The sequence below is a fragment of the Lolium perenne genome, chromosome 6, assembly GCF_019359855.2.
Source record: "Lolium perenne isolate Kyuss_39 chromosome 6, Kyuss_2.0, whole genome shotgun sequence".
NCBI classification, from domain to species: Eukaryota; Viridiplantae; Streptophyta; class Magnoliopsida; order Poales; family Poaceae; genus Lolium; species Lolium perenne.
In genome coordinates this window covers 100214985-100234144 of record NC_067249.2, presented here as the reverse complement: position 1 = coordinate 100234144, position 19160 = coordinate 100214985, and the positions used below count along the sequence as shown (strand labels likewise).

General features: G+C 43.6%; 1 protein-coding gene across 1 annotated transcript; it reads left to right on the top strand.

Moving 5' to 3' along the window:
* The first annotated feature begins 17315 nt into the window (after positions 1-17315).
* Positions 17316-18676, top strand: LOC139832465 (uncharacterized). Its single transcript, XM_071822233.1, has 5 exons — positions 17316-17486; positions 17586-17760; positions 18061-18178; positions 18273-18522; positions 18632-18676. The coding sequence occupies exons 1-5, from the start codon at positions 17316-17318 to the stop codon at positions 18674-18676; spliced, it is 759 nt and encodes a 252-aa protein (XP_071678334.1).
* The last annotated feature ends 484 nt before the right edge of the window (positions 18677-19160 follow it).

The window sequence follows — 19160 nt, the reverse complement described above, 5'->3', positions numbered from 1 at the left end:
CCTCCTTGCCGATGATAGTGGCCCTAAGCGACATAGATCTTTCAAGTTTGAGAACTTCTGGGTCAAACTTCCGGGCTTCATTGATGTGGTCAAGGAGGCTTGGGACAAACCAACTTCCCACACGGAGCCCTGCCAAATTCTTTTCCACAAGATGAAGGAAACCGACATATGCCTTAGGAGGTGGGGGAGAGGAATCTATTCCAACACTGAGGTGTTGCTCCATGCGGCACTCCTTGTCATCCTCCATTTTGACTTGGCTCAAGAGACAAGACCTCTTTTTCCGGAGGAGATTGACCTTCATGCTCGTTTGAAGAAAAAGGTGATTGCACTCGCCGTCATTGAAAGGGCTAGAAAGAAACAATGTGCACGTATTTCTAACATCAAAGAGGGGGACGCCAATACAAAATTCTTCCATAGGCGGGTCAATGCTAGAAGAAGGAAGAATCACATCCATCACCTCAAACAAAACAATGGTTGGGTCACGGGGCACGACCAAAAAGAGCAAATCATCCACGAACACTTTCAAAGGGTGATGGGTAGAGGGGAACCTAGTAGCCATGACTTCAATTGGGCGGAGCTCATGTTCCCTCCTATGGACTTACAGTCGCTTGGTGCTCCTTTTCCCGGGGAAGAAGTGAAATTGGCCATTAACCAATTGCCCGACGACAAAGCTCCGGGGCCGGATGGATTCACCGGGCTTTTCTTCAAGAAATGTTGGGACACCATTAAAGTCGATGTCTTGAATGTGATCCAACACTTTGGGAATCTTCATGTGCATAATTTCCATTGGCTCAACTCCGCAAACATCTCCCTTTTGCCAAAGAAGGACGGTGCCGAAGAGATTTCCGACTACCGGCCTATTAGCTTAATTCATGCCATTGCGAAGATTGTCTCCAAGATGCTTGCAAACCGGTTGGGGCCTCTCATGGACGGGCTTGTCTCAAACGCTCAAAGTGCCTTAATCAAGAGACGAAGCATACACGATAACTTTCTCTATGTTAAAAACCTTGCCACAAAATTCCACAAAAATAAAACCCCGGCCCTCATTCTCAAGCTTGACATCTGGAAGGCCTTCGATTCTATCCGTTGGGGATATCTTTTTGACCTTCTTGACAAAATGGGCTTCCCGGTACGTTTCCGGAATTGGATTGCCGCACTCCTCAACACCGCCTCCTCTCGGGTGCTCCTTAATGGCATGGCCGGCCACCCCATTCGCCATGGCCGGGGGCTTCGGCAAGGAGACCCATTGTCCCCTCTTCTTTTTGTCCTTGCTATTGACACCCTTGCACAAATCTTAGAGCGAGCCACATCTCATGGATTGATCCACAAGCTCCGGGGTAGAGGTTCCATCCTCCGCACCTCTCTCTACGCGGACGATGCGGCTATCTTTCTTGCACCTTTAAAGGAAGATGTGCAAAGTCTTGCACACATTCTACACGACTTTGGCAAGGTTACCGGCCTTTGCACGAACTTCCATAAAAGCTCCGTTGTGCCAATAAGATGTGCAAATCTTAACCTTGATGATATTCTCCTAAGCATCCCGGCCAAGAAGGAATCCTTTCCCATTCGCTATCTTGGGCTACCTCTTACGGTTCGGACAATAAGAAGGAAAGACATCCAACACCTCGAAGACAAATGCGCCGGGAAACTTCCCGCTTGGAATGGGAACTTCATTACTACGGCCGGCCACGCCGCCTTGGTCAAATCCGTCATCGCCTCTCAAGCGACATACTTCTTGACACCCCTTTCCATCCCGGCAAGCACCATTTCCTTCATCAACAAGATTGAGAGAGCCTTCCATTGGTCTGCTAGTGATCACACGACGGGAGCCAAGTGCAAGGTTAATTGGGAGTTAGTTTGTCGACCAAAGAAGCTAGGGGGTCTTGGTATCATTCATACGGACAAGTTCGCAACGGCTCTTCGCCTTAGATGGCCGTGGTTGGAATGGAAGGAACCTAACAAGATTTGGGTGGGCTCCGGTAACCCATGCTCGGAATATGACATGGACATCTTCTACTCCGCCACGACCATTACGGTTGGCAATGGTATGAAAACACCGTTTTGGTTCGCGCCTTGGCTACATGGGAGAAAGCCCATTGACATTGCTCCACTTATCTATGCTTCCTCCAAACGCAAAAATTGGAGGGTGGCTAATGCTCTTCGGAACGAGGCTTGGGTCCAAAAGATTGCCTTGGGGGACGATTTTTCCTTGGAACACCTATCGCAATTTGTGGAGCTTTGGGGTCTCATACAAAACTTCCACCTTAATGAGGACCTCGAGGATGACATTACTTGGAAGCTCACCGAAAGTGGCCACTACTCTTCCAAGTCCGCCTATGAGTTGCAATTTTTGGGATCCACCTTCTCACCCCTATACAACTCCATGTGGAAAATGTGGGCGCCGCCTAAGATCAAGTTCTTCACTTGGCTTGTCTTCCAAAATAGAGTGTGGACCGCCGACCGCTTGGAAAAAAGGGGGTGGCCTAATTGTGGGACTTGCCCTCTTTGTGATCAATGCACGGAATCCATCGACCACCTTCTTATTCATTGCCGCTTCACTTTGCGTCTTTGGGACATGGCCAAAGAAACCTTTGACATCCCGGTTTCCCATGCCAATAATTGGGCAAATCTTGCCTTCCCGGAGTGGTGGATCTTGATATCATCCGGACAAAATCGCAAGGGTATGGCTTCTCTCGCTATGCTCATCATTTGGGAGATTTGGAATGAAAGAAATGATAGAATCTTCAAGAACAAAAGCTCACCTACGCAAGTCTTTGAGAGGATCAATAAAGAAGCGACCCTTTGGGTCATAGCGGGTGCGAAAGGTTTGGGTATTTTGATGCCGCGAGAGTAGAACTTGTAATATCTTAAGACCTTTTACCATTCTTGTAAACTCCTCTCTTAATTAATGAATGGGCAAAGCTTTTGCCCGCGTTTCAAAAAAACAATCAGTGTGGTTTTAAAGCCTCGCAAGATTTGCAAGACTATGGCTAACCCTAACATGTGATCGTTCCAAAGACACACTCACTACTATGGCTAGCTAATGATTTAATATGAGAGATCAAATGCAGAAAAGATGATCTATCCTAGCCGTTGAACTTCACAGCAACAATCAACTCAGAGCCAGGGACGGAGGCAGGGGGCGAGCAGGAGTCAGACCCCCCCCCCCCCCCAAATGCTTCGCCCCCCCATGAATTTTCTGTACATAGTACTAGTAATATCCTACTATAAATCATTCTAATTGGCCGGAAGTAATGATGTAATTAGCCCACTCGTCCGATGCACACCCTGAAGGCTGAAGCCCATGTACAAAGCAGCCCATAGTGTAGGCTATCGTGGTGGAGCATCTAGTCCTGGACGTGTTTCCAGCGATCGATCAGATCGATCGATTACATCTGCCGTGCCGCCTCCAGGCCCTGGCAGGCTCTATCTCCCATCCCATCTCGCTGCCGCCTAGGGCTCTTGCCGTTGCGGCGCTGCCGTCTGTCTCTGCCCCTGCAACTCTGGAACCAGCCGGCCGAGCAAGATATACGTCTACAATCCGCTGCACTCTAAAGTCTGAAAGAACCTGACGCCTGACGGTTTGTGCTGAACTGTTGTCTGTTGATTACTTGGGTTACTTCTTTTGTGAATTAGAAGTTCAAACCGTAGTCACTTGGTACGGTTCACTAATTAGTATAATGTATACCATCATATTTTATTGGTTAGATTAGTTTATTAATTTGTGTTCTTCCTAATTTTGTAGTTTTACTAAAAGATGAAGAGAAAGGGACCTTCAAAAATCAGGCGGGTAGATCATTTTTTCAAGCCAATTGCTATTGCTTCCAGTTCAAATACCAACATTGCTAGCGCTGAAAATGCAAATCCATCTGACGAACAACAACCTGTAGTACATAGCAGTTCCAATCCAGTAGATATGGACAGTGATAATCAGAATATTATGGAGAGAGAAGAAATTTCAGAACAAGTTAGAATTGGAAGCACGCCATTTGATAGGGATCCAGGTAAGCGCTAGCAGATTTGGGAACTTCCTCTTGATAAGCAAGAAGAAGCACGACGATTCTATATTAGAGAGGGTCCTTATCAGCCATACATGCCAGAGTATCCATTTAATGGAACATCAAAAAATCGCCGCCGCTTCCAGTTTAGCTATTTCACAAATTTTCCTTGGCTCGAGTATTCACCTACCACATATCGTGCATATTGTTTGCCTTGTTTTGTGTTTACGAAAAAACCAAGTGGCAAGTGCGGGTCAGATGCATTCACAGTTAAGGGGTTTAGAAATTGGAAGAAGGTGAATGATGGAAAAGAGTGTGCTTTATTAACCCACATGGGCAAAGATTCCAAGTCGGCTCATAATTTTCAGTTCGTTGTTTTGACAACCTGAAAGATACTGTGACCCACATTGACACGACAATAGTACGAGCATCTGAAAAAATGGTTATGGATGCCAGGCTAAGACTTAAAGTTACTATTGACTCCATCAAGTAAGTAATATTGTTTTATCCTAGTAATTATAATATTACATACTGTACTAAGAAGGCTAGTGACAACTTTTCCTTTATTTCACCAGGTGGTTAACATTTCAAGCTTGTGCTTTGTAACATCCCAAAATTTTCCTAATTTTGGAATGTTAAAATTAATAAATTAATTTGATTGAATTGTTTGATTTTGATTGGAATTATGAATGAAAAGAAATTTTGATGAATTGTTTGAATTTTATTTTTCAACCTTGCTTTAAAATATAATTTTATATGAGTGGATTAACATGACTATCCAAGTTATTGAATTTTAGTGACATATAAAATCTTCATCCAACCATACTTGAATTATTAATGAGAGGGAATAAAATGACTTTCCCAATAATGGAGGATTACTACGCTAATGTCCTGATTGACTTTTAAATCTTCTATAGTTGAATTTGTGGATTCTTCTAAATATTTCTACCACCTATTTTAAGAGAAATGATAATATGACTTCATCATGATTAAGGTTAGAAAATTATTAATATTTTAAATCTCATTCAAAAATATTTATTTAGTATTTCGTGTATGTTTGAGTTTGTTTGAATTGATTGAGTGATTGAAACTAAAACTCACCTAAATTATAAAAAAAATGCACAAGCAGCTATATAGCCAAAGTGCATAATATATTATTTTTGCATATTTATTTCAGGCGGAAAAGAGATTTTCCTTTGTCCAATTTACATGTTTTGGTTTTTAAAATTTAATTGAATAATTATCTGTAGAGTTTTTCCTAAATAAAAGGAAGCAAAAAACAAAGGACACGGCTAGCCAGCATCCGGTGCTGGTTTGTTCATCCCAGCATTCGGGTGCTGGTTTGTCCATCCCAGCATCCGGGTGCTAGTTTGACTGATTCAACATCCAACCAAGAAAATACACGTAATGTAAAGACAAGAAAATACACGTAAGGTAAAAACAATGTTTTGTATAGCATCCAAATAAGAAAAGGGATGTTACTCAATGCTGTGACAAACTACTCCGGCTCTTCTGCAAGACAAGTTACTCTAGAATTTCTTCCTTTCTGCAAGACGGACTACTCCATGTCTTCTTTCTCTTCCAAAACTCCATGAAATCTAGATTTAACTGACAAGTGCGATAGACCACAAAACAACACACGATCTCCTCCTGCATGAAAACAACTTAGCATCAATCTTAAGGCAACTTTAATATTACCTAAAAAGTAACTTAGCATCAATGTTTAGATAAGTTAAACATTATCAGAAATCAACTTAACAAGGGAGAAGTGAGTAAGTTAATTAAAATGGATAATCAACTTACGTCGGCAGGCTGGCGCTCGCGATAGGCAGGCTGGCGCTCGCGATAGGCATTGTGGGCGCCGCCACCTCCTCGAGCTAGGCGCCATGGCCTCCTCCACTATGGCGCTGGAGATGGTACTACCTACACTGCCCAGGATCCACAGCTTCCCGGTGCAACTTAGCAATATCACAAATAAGCACCTTAAGCAAGTTGACAAGGCAACTTAATTAGACCAGTGGACAACTTATGCATGCTGCTCGAAAATGAAAATTAAGATAGATTGTAGATAACCCCACAACTTAATTTTTCGTTTAAACTTGAGCATGTTGATAAGGAAACTAACTAAACCAGTGAACAACTTATGCATGTTGCTCAAAAGAAACACATACAAAGATTGCACCAATATCTTGAGACTTAAGAATGTTGGAGGAATCCACATGATTAATTTCAATGCTTAACTTAAGCATGTTGACAAAGCAACGAATCAATCCAGTACATAACTTATGCATGTTGCTTAAAAGGAACACCTAGATACCGATACCCAAAAACTTAAGCATGCTCTAGGAATAAAAAATTATTTCAGCATAGTCAACTTAAGCATAATAATAAAATAACTTAAATCGCCAAACAACTTATGCATGTTACTTCAAAGAAGCACCTACATAAATTGTACTGGTATCCAACAACTTCAGCATGCTCAGGAATCAACTTAATTTATTTCAGTACACAGTTTTAGCATAGTGATAAACAATTTAATTAAAATGCTAGACAACTTATCCATATAGTTCAAAAAGGAATCAGAAGAACTAAAACTAACCCATATACGTATTTGTAAATTGCCCAGTTTGTCTATTACACTCAGAACTATTAGGTAGTGGAGAGCAATATACCGAGCTGATCCGCTCTATATTTCATACTCTTGATTCATGAATTCAATGGCTACAGTTTCCCATCACACAATAGTTAAGAGTTTCATGTAAGTGTCTCTCTTCCTTAAACACGTACCTACTGGCAAGTTTTCGGACGAGGCCCTCAACGATTCCCTGCTGCTGCATCAACTTCTGGTAAACGGAAGCGAGAACACTTGTTCGCCTCTTTTGTTATTTTATGTGTTATCAGATTTCAAGTTTGTGTGCTAGAAAATAAGTTTCTAATTAAAATCATTATTAAGCTAAGGAACGCTATTGGTTGTTTAACCAAAAATTAAATGCATGGTGGAAAGAAACTTAGTTAGGTTATGTAAAACAACTTCTCTAGTCTCAGAAAGCAACTTAGACGGATGACAAGAAGCAACTTAATTAAATTGGTATGCTACTTAGGGGCATTTTGGTGTAACTCAAAAACTTAAAGAATGTTGACAAAAAGTAACTTAGGGAGATTATAGGGAAAGTGAGGCATGCTAACAGGCTGAATCATCGACTGTAATCAACTTAGTTTGGATGATAGAACCAACTTAGAGACAACAAAAGTAACTTATGCATTTTGTCAAAAGCAACTTAATTAATATAGAAGATGATGGAAGTAAAAAACACCTCGCGCTAGATGGACATTGCACAGGTGAAACTAAAAAAATACCATGTTACAAAACAAATAAAGGCACATGGAAAGGGTGTGACCAAAACATAACATTGAGATAATGGGAAATTAAAAAACAACTTCCTAAATACATGGGTAAGCAGTTTGTGATATGTCTGCCTATAATCGAAACGAACACAGCAATAGCAAGCAAGCGATAAGCAGCTTAGGATAAATTGGAAAAGCAACTTATGGTAAAGTAACTAATCAACTTAATTATAATAAAGTGGGAATAAATTTATGCTAAAGTAGCTAATCAACTTAATTCAAAGGAATAAGCAACTTAGGTAAAAGTTTAAAAGCAACTTAAGCCGAAATGGATAATCAACTTAATGAAACAGGATATGCAACTTAGGATAATGTCGGAATAAACTTAAAATAAAGTGACAAAGTAACTTAATTAAATGAGAGAAGCAACTTAGGGTAAAGTGGGAAGAAGGTTAAGATAAAGTGAATCGACCTAACTAAATTGGATAAGCAACTTAGTTTAAAAGTGGGGAGAAACTTAAGCTAAAGAGGCTAATCAATTTAATTAAAAGTGATAGTAAATAAGATAATCTAGAAAACAAATTAAGCTAAAGTCGTTAATCAACTTAATGAAATGAGATAATCAATTTAGGACTTAGTGTAAAGCAACATAAGCTAAAGTCATTGATCAACTTAATGAAACAGGGTACGCAACTTAGGAGAAAAGTGTAAAGCAACTTAATCTGAAGTGGTTAATCAACCTAAGAAACATGATAATCAACTTGGCTTAATCTATATGCCCAGTCAAATTAATGAAACATGGTAAGAACTTAGGAGAATCTAGCTATCAACTTAGTTTTAAGCTGAAAAGCAACTTAACTAGGGTAAAAAAGGCAACTTAATTGGGAAAAAGCGACAGTGAATCAAAGCAAAAGAATTGCCCCCACACAAAAAGAGGAAATATCATCAAAGTCTCGAGCTCGCATTCTTACAAAAAGGGACAGTGAAAAAGGGACAACAATCTGGTAGCCATTGCTAACTTTCATTGTCGTATAAACCAATCACATCTAACGCTATATTTCTCACTCAACACAGATGAACATGATAATAGTAAGAATTACTATATAGCTACAGAATGACTAACGCTTCTCCAACGAGCTCAACGCCTGCTCCCTCGCACCCACCCTCTCTCCACCGACGAAATTACCGCGGGACAGAGAAATGGGGATGGCTCTGGGGAGAGAGAAGGGGGTGTTGCGACCCGTACACAGGTGGGATTTGGTGACTTTGGTCGGAGCCAGATGGTTTCCATCGGGACGTCGGTCGGGACGCGCCGTGCGATCGCCTCGTCCAGGACGCATGGACGGTCCATAACCGAGTGGTCAGTTGGACAAATAGCATTCAAGCACTTTTTAGCACTTGGGACTTGGTAAATCCAGTATGTTACTATTTTTCTAGTAGCATGGTATCGAAACAAACTTAGTTAGAAGATGGCACAACTTAACTATGCTGATAGAAACTTAATTAAATCATTTTACTGCGGCGCATTTAGTTGAACTCAAATTCAAGCAAAGTTGGAAAAACAACTCGTTCAAATCAGTATGCAACTGAAAAGGATGTTGTTAAATATCTAAACTAAAGTAGATGTTAAAAATCAATCCAAAAAAATCATGATGTGGAGTCAAGCTTATCTATATGTAGTACACAACTTAACCATGTTGAACAAACAACTCAGTTAAACCAGTATGCAACATAAGCATGTTGAACCATAAAAAGGAAAAAAACTTATTTATTTTTTATAACCAGCTTAAGCACGATGAACAATCAACTTAATGAAAATCAGTATCAATTTAACCATTTAGTCAAAAAAAAAAACAACTTAAAATTGACCACCTAACTTGCTAAAATCCCTGAGTTATGCAACACTAATAAACTGTGCCAATAAACCGTGCTCCTATTTCCCTTTGCTATGCATATATCAGCCAAGCATAGCCGTGAAAATGAATTTCCTATGGTACCTATAACTCTACAAAAAACATAGGGATCTGCGAAAAGGTATGTCCGTGTTCCAGCACATTAACCCAAATTCTGCACGTGAAGTGCAATCCAGTTTGTCAGAAAACGAAATTATACAGATAAAAGAGGCACTGAATTATCATAAAAAATTCAGAAAAGAGAATACTTGTCAGAATTCACATTACAGTAACATCACATCTGAGTGCTTGTTCCTTTATCTCTAAATACACGGCGGGAGGAGCACCTAAGTTCCAGTGGAAGGAGACAGTGGCGTGGAGACTCAGGAAACTCTAACACAAATGTTCTCAGCTCTCACAATAAGTAAAATAAATATCTACAAAAAAAGCATCTAATAGGCAACCAATGCTACCAATTCAGGTCTATAATGCATCAACATAAGCATCTAATAGGCAACCAATAGCAATTATTTGCCTGCATTAAGAAAAGCATGTGATAACATGTTAGGTAACAAAGTTCATGCAAGATTTGGGCAAGGGAAAGCAAATTAAATCCTCAGCAGTAACACTACACAAAGCAGTTTTTATTCAGATTTGAACATAAACAGTTGTTGGGCACAGATGCAAGACATCTGCATCGTCATGTGCCTCTCACAGGAGGTCCATCTCCATCATAGTCTTGTATTACACAAGGCCAGATTTAGCTCGCACATAATCACTCCCATAGGCAGCACCCCAACCCTTTCTTGCATCTGCATAGCAAAATAACATGATGGGGGGTGGACTTGCGATGCTAGATGGACGTTCACCACTGACCACTATACTATCAAAAGGTTCAACCACTAGATTAATTCACCGCAAGATGGGCGCCATGAGATCCATATGCCATTGATTACTAATTTGTTCAGAGAAATCGGCAGCAAGAGGTAGAGGACAAAAATAGAGCGGGGGGTGGAACCGGGAGATGAATCCCCACATCCTCAGAACAAAAAATGTGCATGGATTGCATTTCCACATTACGAATCGCACGTTATTGGGGGATTTGTGCATAGACAATTACCTGGGGTACTCGATGTAGACACCTCCGACGCGGATCTTCGTCTCCGACGACCCTGCCCTCGCCCCACAACCTAACCCTTGGGCCATGAGCTCGCTGCCCTCGTGCGCAGCTTGATCTCCGCCGAATATCTCGCCGCACGTCAGCCCGGCTAGCTCGAAGATGAAGATCTCGCCGCACTACCTCGCGGCTCGCCCTCTGCCGACGAGCTCGTCGCCCCCTCGCGGATGCTCGCCTCCCGCCAACGAGCTCATCGCCCTCTCGCTCACGCTCGCCCTCCGGCCACGAGCTGTGCGCCCTGTGGCGCCTGCTCGCTCGGCGGCGACGAGATCACCGCCCCATTCGACGGAACCCTAAATCCCAGGGGGAAATGGGGAACGCCTCGGGAGAGAAGGGTGCGCTGCTCGGTGCCACGTAGGACCACGTGGGGATATGTCGGGAGCCAATTCCAGGTGTAATCTGGTCGGAACTCTCCTCCGACGCGGCGCGCGATCGAGCATACCATCGAACATCGGACGGCTCAAAAGCGAGTGCTCGATGTGTCAATCAGCATCCAAGCGCTTTTTAGCACTTGGGAAAAACAAAACAAAACAAAAAGAAGAGATAGACTCCACGTACCTGTTCAGGTCAACCACGACCGTACGCACTCGCGGCAGAGGCACCAAGTTGCTCCAGCAATCAGCTCCCTCCTTTTATGTCAAAAAAAAAAAGCTCCCTCCTTTCAGTTTTTTTTTTCTGAAGGCCCACATGTCATCACCTACCTCCAGCTAGGAGTTGGAACTCAACACGAGTTCATCCGGTATGAGATAAATCCCGGCAAGTCATCTCAATTCGGCCGATTTCGTTGCCCTTACTCCACGAAAACTCCTCTACATAATCCGCTGCAGCAACCTCTCTCTGTTTTTCGAAAAATCACAAACTCTAAACCACCCGAGAGCTCAAACCGATCTCGCCGGAGTTCCGCCGCTGCAAACTGGAGTCGAAGTTCCATGACCTCCGTGCCTCCTCTTTTCTTTCTAGATCGTCGACCGTATCCTCCTAACTTTTTCTCATCTGCAGAATCACAAGAACACGTACACGAGGCCGCTGGAGTTTTTTTTTTTTATAGATAAAAGGCACTGAAGTGCCCGACTTTGAATTAACAAAGCCAGCAGCGGCGAGAACGATACATAGTGCTGAACCCAGCTTACAAAACGACACCACACACCCACACGAACTACCGAAGAGGCTACAGCCGGAAGAGCGACCAAGAAGCTCAGCCAAAGCGCCTACGAGGACTCGAAGAAGAGCTGGAGTCTACAGTGTCGGGCCGGAGCTCACCCTAGAGCGAGCCATTTTTCACGCGCGCCTCAACAACACTCCTTCGTCGCAGAAGCGCCACCGGAAGCCGACCACCACCGGGGACCGACCCGCGTTGCTCACAGACCGAGAGGTAGCACCAAGGAGGCTCGACCAGGGGAGGGCACGGAGCAAGCCTTGCCGATGATCGCCGAAGAACCACCTCCGTCACAACCATCAGAGAGCCTCGTGTTGTGGACTCCAAGACGATGTCTTCAAGAAGAGAACGACACCGGAGTGCCGCCACCGCCCGATCCGAGGATCTAGGGTTTTCACCCGGAGCCTGTAGATGGATAGAGAGAAGCCCCAATCGACGCCTTCAGGAAGGTCACGGCGTCCGCGGACGTCGCCATCGTGGCCCAAGCGGGCAAGGGTTTCCCCTCGGCAAAATCCCTCCACCATCTACAGATTGGACCAACCAGAAGGTCAACCCACCACCGCACCACGCTGCTCGCCGGAGACACGCCGCCCTCACGGCCGTGGACACTGGCCAGCACCCGAGCTTCTGGCACGCCCGCCAACCAACAAGCTCCCACCTTCCAGGGCCGCCGCCCCGGCGTCCAAGCGCACACACCTCAGATTGAAGAAGGAGACACGGCCCTGCCGCGAAGAACCCGAGACGAGAGGCGGCGAGGGGGGTTTCCACCAGCCAGATCGGCGGCCAGCAGCCCCCTGGCTGCCAGCGGCCCTCAGATCTGGGGGTAGATCGGAGCTCGGAGTGCCCAGAGGCCCCTGCCCCGGCCCGAGCCCACCCGCCACGCGCGCCTCCACGACCCGTCGGGTCGCCCCGCCCGGCGCTGCCCCGGGCCGTCTTCCGCCGGAGGAGCGTCCGCTCGCGTCACCGGCCGCCGGGGAGGATCCCGAGAGCCCCGCCCCGCGACAGTACGCCGGGAACACGAAGCCGCCACGCCGCCGCGGCGCGACCACGCCACGGCGCCCCTCGACCAGCGCCGCGCCCCGCCGACCGCCGCAGCCCGCGCCACCGCAACCGAGCGAGAGGGGAGAGAGTCCCCGCCGCCGCCGACGCCCCCGAGGCTTCGCCCCGGCGCGCCCTCTGGCGGCGACGAGGGAGAGGACAGGGGAAGGGGAGGCCCGGCGGCGCGCGAGTTAGGGTTTCGCCCTGCCGCTCGCGGGAGCGGGCAGGGACGAAACGGTCTAAGCCTCTCTTTAGGGCAAGCCCTGCATCTCTAAGCCGTGATTACAGATTTCGGCCGCTGGAGTTTCGCCAGAGCTTCGTCGAAGACGGAGGAATTCAGCTAGAACTGCCGCTGTTCGGGATGAGGAGGATCGCTGACAGGACGTGAACGAGATCAGCAGTCGAGCCGCACCTTCGTAGAGCCGGAGGCCAGCCAACCACGTCCAACCGCCGCGTCCGTCGTCGTCCACCACCGGTAACGCTCCCAGCATCCTAGTGTAGCAACGGTATCAATACGCCGGTATCAGCCTTATCATGCCATGCCACACGCTCCTTCATTTTTTTTTTCTCCCGCACGCATGTGAATCAGATCGATCAGTTCCAGCTAGGTGCTAGCTCATGTTAAAATTCAAAAATTCATAATTCATAACTATAAATCTGTAACTTAGTTTTAAATAATTCTTTTTGTGTTGGTTTCGTAATGAAATTCTCAATCCACTGGTACTAATTTTTATAATTATAGATTTGTTTGAATCTGCAAGTTTAAAATCTGATTACAAATCTGTTTTGGCTATCGTCAAATTTTCGTTCCAATTAAATACCTTAGTATCTACCCTTTTTTCTCAAATTGTTTTGGTTGAATCGCATTGCGCAACGCCGGAGTCGTAGCTGAAGATCAACCGAAGACTTTCGAGACGGAGCAACATAGTCGTGAGATCAAGATCCAATGCTCGATGCGTCACGTCGTCGCGTAAACATTAAGATCTGAATACTTTGAAAAATCATAATTAAATAATCGTAACTCCGTTTTAGTGGATTTTTTTTGCGTTAGTTTCATAATTTTGATATCTACACTTTGGCATTTGAATTTCGAATTTATGAATAATTAATCTGCATGATTGAAGTTTTAAACTTAATTTGAACATATCTGGAGTCATATAAATTCTATCAAATTAATTCCTGTTGCAAATTGATCCTTTTGAATGTATCTAATATTTGTAACAAACATAGTTACTCTAGCACGAAATAAATATACAATTTAAAATTATTTTGCATTTTATTTGTTTTACATGATTATGTGTTATATTTGGCTCTTTATTTGCAATGGTTGTTTTTTGCGTGTAATTTTTCGGTGCGTTAGATTTATTCGGAGTGCGAGAGAAATTCACAAGGAAGAAATCATCATCAAATGTTACTAAGGCAAGTTACACCTTTGTTCAAATTTTTGTCCCAAGTTTTCTATGCATGTTTTTTTCCTTCAAATGATTAGTATGCATGTGTAGGATGTTTTGGTAGATTTTACTTAAATGTTTTACAAGTTCGCGTGCTATTTTGTAGATTGCCATGAGTAGAAGTATTACTTAGAAATATTTCCACTTTATATCATGGCCATAGGAATCCCTAAAAAATTTCTAAGTGCTATGATTATCAAAAGGGGTTTGGAACAAGAAAATTTTCTAAGTACTTGAGCTCTGTTTATGAGCGCAACTTTTCTCCCAAAATCCTCCTTCAAAATAAAATTAAGTTTTCTTCTGGGCGGAATGGTTTTGACGGGACAATGAGTGTGGAGATTGGTGGAGGACTGCCGCCCAGGATCAAAGAAGTCTGCCATGTTCCAGATATCAGAAGCTTCCAGTGCAACCACAATACAATATGGGCTCTGTCTTGGCTAAATACTTAGTGGGAAACCTCGCCTGGGTAACGCCATTGGGAGGAATTTTGGACACAGGCGAATCCGGAAGGTGGAGGGGCTACTAAGGAAAAGCTTCGTCGTGACCTCGTCCTGGCCTTAATGAAGATGAATAATTTTGGCAAAAAGGCTTGGTTGTGAATTGTGGGTAAAGAGCGCAACCTCTCGAGAGTGTTAACCTGATCGATCAGCCGTGTCCACGGTAAAAAGACAAATTTGAGCATCTGAAGGATGGAGCCTTGATACGTCTCAAACGTATCTATAATTTCTTATGTTCCATGCTACTTTATTGATGATACTCACATGTTTTATACATACTTTATGTCATATTTATGCATTTTCCGGTACTAACCTATTAACGAGATGCCGAAGAGCAAGTTGCTATTTTCTGCTGTTTTTGGTTTCAGAAATCCTAGTAAGAAAATATTCTCGGAATTGGACGAAATCAACGCCCAGGATCTTATTTTTCCACGAAGCTTCCACAAGTCCGGAGGAGATACGAAGTGGGGCGACGAGGCGCCCACACAACAGGGCGGCGTGGCCCAGGTGCTGGCCGCGCGGCCCTGGCATGTGGGGCCCTCGTGGCGCCCCCTGACCTACCCTTACACCTACATAAGCCTTCGTCGAGAATAGTTCCAGTACCGAGAGCCACGATACGGAAAACCTTCCAGAGACGCCGCCGCCAATCCCATCTCGGGGGATTCAGGAGATCGCCTCCGGCACCCTGCCGGAGAGGGGAATCATCTCCTGGAGGACTCTTCACCGCCATGGTCGCCTCCGGAGTGATGTGTGAGTAGTTCACCCCTGGACTATGGGTCCATAACAGTAGCTAGATGGTTGTCTTCTCCTAATTGTGCTATCATTGTTGGATCTTGTGATCTGCCTAACATGATCAAGATCATCTATTTGTAATGCTACATGTTGCGTTTGTTGGGATCCGATGAATATGGAATACTATGCTATGTTGATTATCAATCTATTATCTATGTGTTGTTTATGATCTTGCATGCTCTCCGTTATTAGTAGAGGCTCTGGCCAAGTTGATACTTGTAACTCCAAGAGGGAGTATTTATGCTCGATAGTGGGTTCATGCCTCCATTAAATCTGGGACAGTGACAGAAAGTTCTAAGGTTGTGGATGTGCTATTACCACTAGGGATAAAACATCAATGCTATGTCTAAGGATGTATTTGTTGATTACATTACGCACCATACTTAATGCAATTGTCTGTTGTTTGCAACTTAATACTGGAGGGGGTTCGGATGATAACCTGAAGGTGGACTTTTTAGGCATAGATGCATGCTGGATAGCGGTCTATGTACTTTGTCGTAATGCCCAATTGAATTTCACAATACTCATCATAACATGTATGTGCATGGTCATGCCCTCTTTATTTGTCAATTGCCCAACTGTAATTTGTTCACCCAACATGCTATTTATCTTACGGAGAGACACCTCTAGTGAACTGTGGACCCCGGTCTATTCTTTTACATCGAATACAATCTACTGCAATACTCGTTCTACTGTTCTCTGCAAACATCATCATCCACACTATACATCTAATCCTTTGTTACAGCAAGCCGGTGAGATTGACAACCTCATTGTCACGTTGGGGCAAAGTAATTTGGTTGTGTTGTGCAGGTTCCACGTTGGCGCCGGAATCCCTGGTGTTGCGCCGCACTACACTCCTCCGCCATCAACCTTCAACGTGCTTCTTGGCTCCTACTGGTTCGATAAACCTTGGTTTCTTACCGAGGGAAACTTACTGCTGTACGCATCACACCTTCCACTTGGGGTTCCCAACGGTCGCGTGCTGAACGGAGAGACACACGTCAGCTGCGCGTCAGCAAGCCTCTGAAGGATTTCCTCTCTCTTTTCAAACAAGTTTTTAAAACCCTATGGCGTGTGTAATATCGTTCATAGGTGGGTTTTGGGGCCTTGGTGTGTAATATCCAAGTGCTCGGGACTTGGTGTGTAATATCCAAGTGTTTGGGACTTGGTGTGTCATATCCAAGTGTTTGGTTGATTTGGACGCTTGGTGTGTAATATCCATGTGTTCCACTCGGCCAATAATATTTATCAAAATTTGGCAAAGTAGGGTAAAAGATTTTCTCTCTTTAACTATGTAAAATTGGCTTTACGCAAATAAACATCAAGCCTCCTCTTGTCTGCCTTTGCATGTAGATGTAGTCAATTTTCCTCTTCTTGGTGTAATTTGCCATACATTCAAAGTATTGACCACTCTCGTGGGTTATTCGACGACTTGTGAGAATGCGTAGGTCGCGAGTCTACACTCAACCAGCCTGTGGCATTGATGGGACTCCAAGATGTTATTTCGTTTTCCGTTGTATTGAGCTAGCCTTTGGCTATGCAAGTTGTAATTATTTGTACTCTGGATTATTCGAATCGTGTAATAAAGACTTGTGTTTTACATGATAATTCATCGACTGTGAGTACTAGCTAATGATCCAGGGACTAGCATGTTTAATCACAGGGACTTTGGATCCTACCAGATCCGGGGTCGCTACATGCTTATAGAGGCCATGATGAATCAGCAGGATCCTTAAATCAAGGTAATTTTCTTGAGTTGGTGAAGTTGTTGGCTGCTTATAATAAGGAGGTGGATGCGGTTGTGTTGGATAACGCTCCACGGAATGCAAAGTACACCTCCCATCCCGTTCAGCAAGAAATTCTTCAGTTACTTTCTCGAAAAGTTCAGACGCAAATTAGAGAAGAAATTGGTACTAGCAAGTTTTTCATAATGGTGGATGAAGCCCGAGATGAATCTAAGAAAGAGCAAATGGCATTGGTCCTCCGGTTTGTGAACAGTGAAGGATTCATAAAGGAGCATTTTCTTGATGTCATTCATGTGACTGACACTGTTGCAGGGACTCTCAAACAGGCAATTTGCACTGTACTTGCAGACAACAATTTGAGTGTCCAAGATATCAGAGGACAAGGCTATGATGGGGCAAGTAACATGCGAGGTGAATGGAATGGACTAAAGGCTCTGATTCTAAATGAGTGCCCTTATGCCTATTATGTACATTGTATGGCTCATCAATTGCAGTTGGCTCTTGTTGCATCATCAAGGGAGGTACATGAGGTGCACAACTTTTTTCAAAATGCTATTCAGATTATAAATGTTGTTAGTGCATCTCCTAAGCGCACTGATCAGTTACTAGCAAAACAAGCTGAAGACATTGAACGTGAAATTGAGTTGGGCGAGCTTGATACAGGAAAAGGTGCTAATCAGATTGGCTCTTTACAGAGACCAGGGGATACTAGATGGAGTTCTCACTTCAAGTCAATTCAGAGCTTACATAAGATGTTTGGTGCTACAGTGGCAATCCTACAGAGTGTCTCTACTGACCGTTCAGTCAATCCATATTCCAGAGGAGATGCTGTAGGCGCTCTAACAAAAATTAAATCCTTTGATTTTGTGTTCATTATGCATCTAATGGAAAAAATTATGAAGATCACGGATGTCTTATGTCAAACACTCCAAAAGAAGTCCATTGACATTTTAAATGCATTGGATTCAGTTTCGAACACAAAAGTGTTGCTTGGTAAGCTAAGGGAAGATGGCTGGGAATCTCTTCTCAAGGAGGTTCAAGCTTTTTGTATGAAGCATGAGATTGAGGTGCCTGATTTGAGTCGCAGGTAATATCCGTCTCCTTGCATGTATGAAACATAATGTTATTTAGCATATATAATTACTTCACTCTGATATTAACATTTATTTTAAATTGTGTAGGTATGTTGATGTTAGAAAGTCCCGGAACAAGCATGATAACACAACAACATTACATCACTACAAGGCAGACGTGTTCTATGTTGCTATAGATCAACAGTTGTTTGAGCTGAATGACCGTTTTGGTGTTCAAAATACCGAGCTCTTGAGACTCTGTGCATCTCTGGACCCAAGACATGACTCTTTTGATATGTCAAAAATATGCACGCTAGCGGAGAAATTTTATCCTGCAGATTTTTCTAGTCAAGAAAGGGTTCAACTGGAGTCTCAATTTCCGCATTTTCAGTTGGATGTTTGCAACAATCAAGAGCTAGTATGCTTGCCTTCACTTGCTGATCTGACTGTTGGACTAGCTAAAACAGGTAAAGCTTCTACATACTCAATGGTGGATAGACTACTGCGTTTAGTCATAACTCTTCCAGTATCTACTGCAACCACTGAGCGAGCTTTTTCGGCTATGAAACTAATCAAGACACGTCTTCGAAATAGAATGGGAGATGATTTTCTTCGGCACTATATGATTGTCTACATTGGAAAAGAAATAGCTGCCAAGATTAGCTGTCACGAAATTATCGACTTATTTGACACCGGTGGTCGGAGAGCACAATTTAAGATAATAGGCATGTAATTTTTCTTTTCGTAGTGCTAAACATACATTTGAATATTTATATGGTTTGATATTATCATATTAATTCTTTTCTGAGGGTTAATATATCGTGAGATTTTTTCTATTTTGTGTTCATTGAAATTTCGCCCCCCATCTCCAATTCCTGGCTCCGCCCCTGCTCAGAGCAATCATATTCGATGGGTCTGCATATTGCTATGCCCTCTACTTCCGACTAAAACCCTAGTCTACAATCTGTAGGCATTGATAAGTTAATCCCTTGTCAA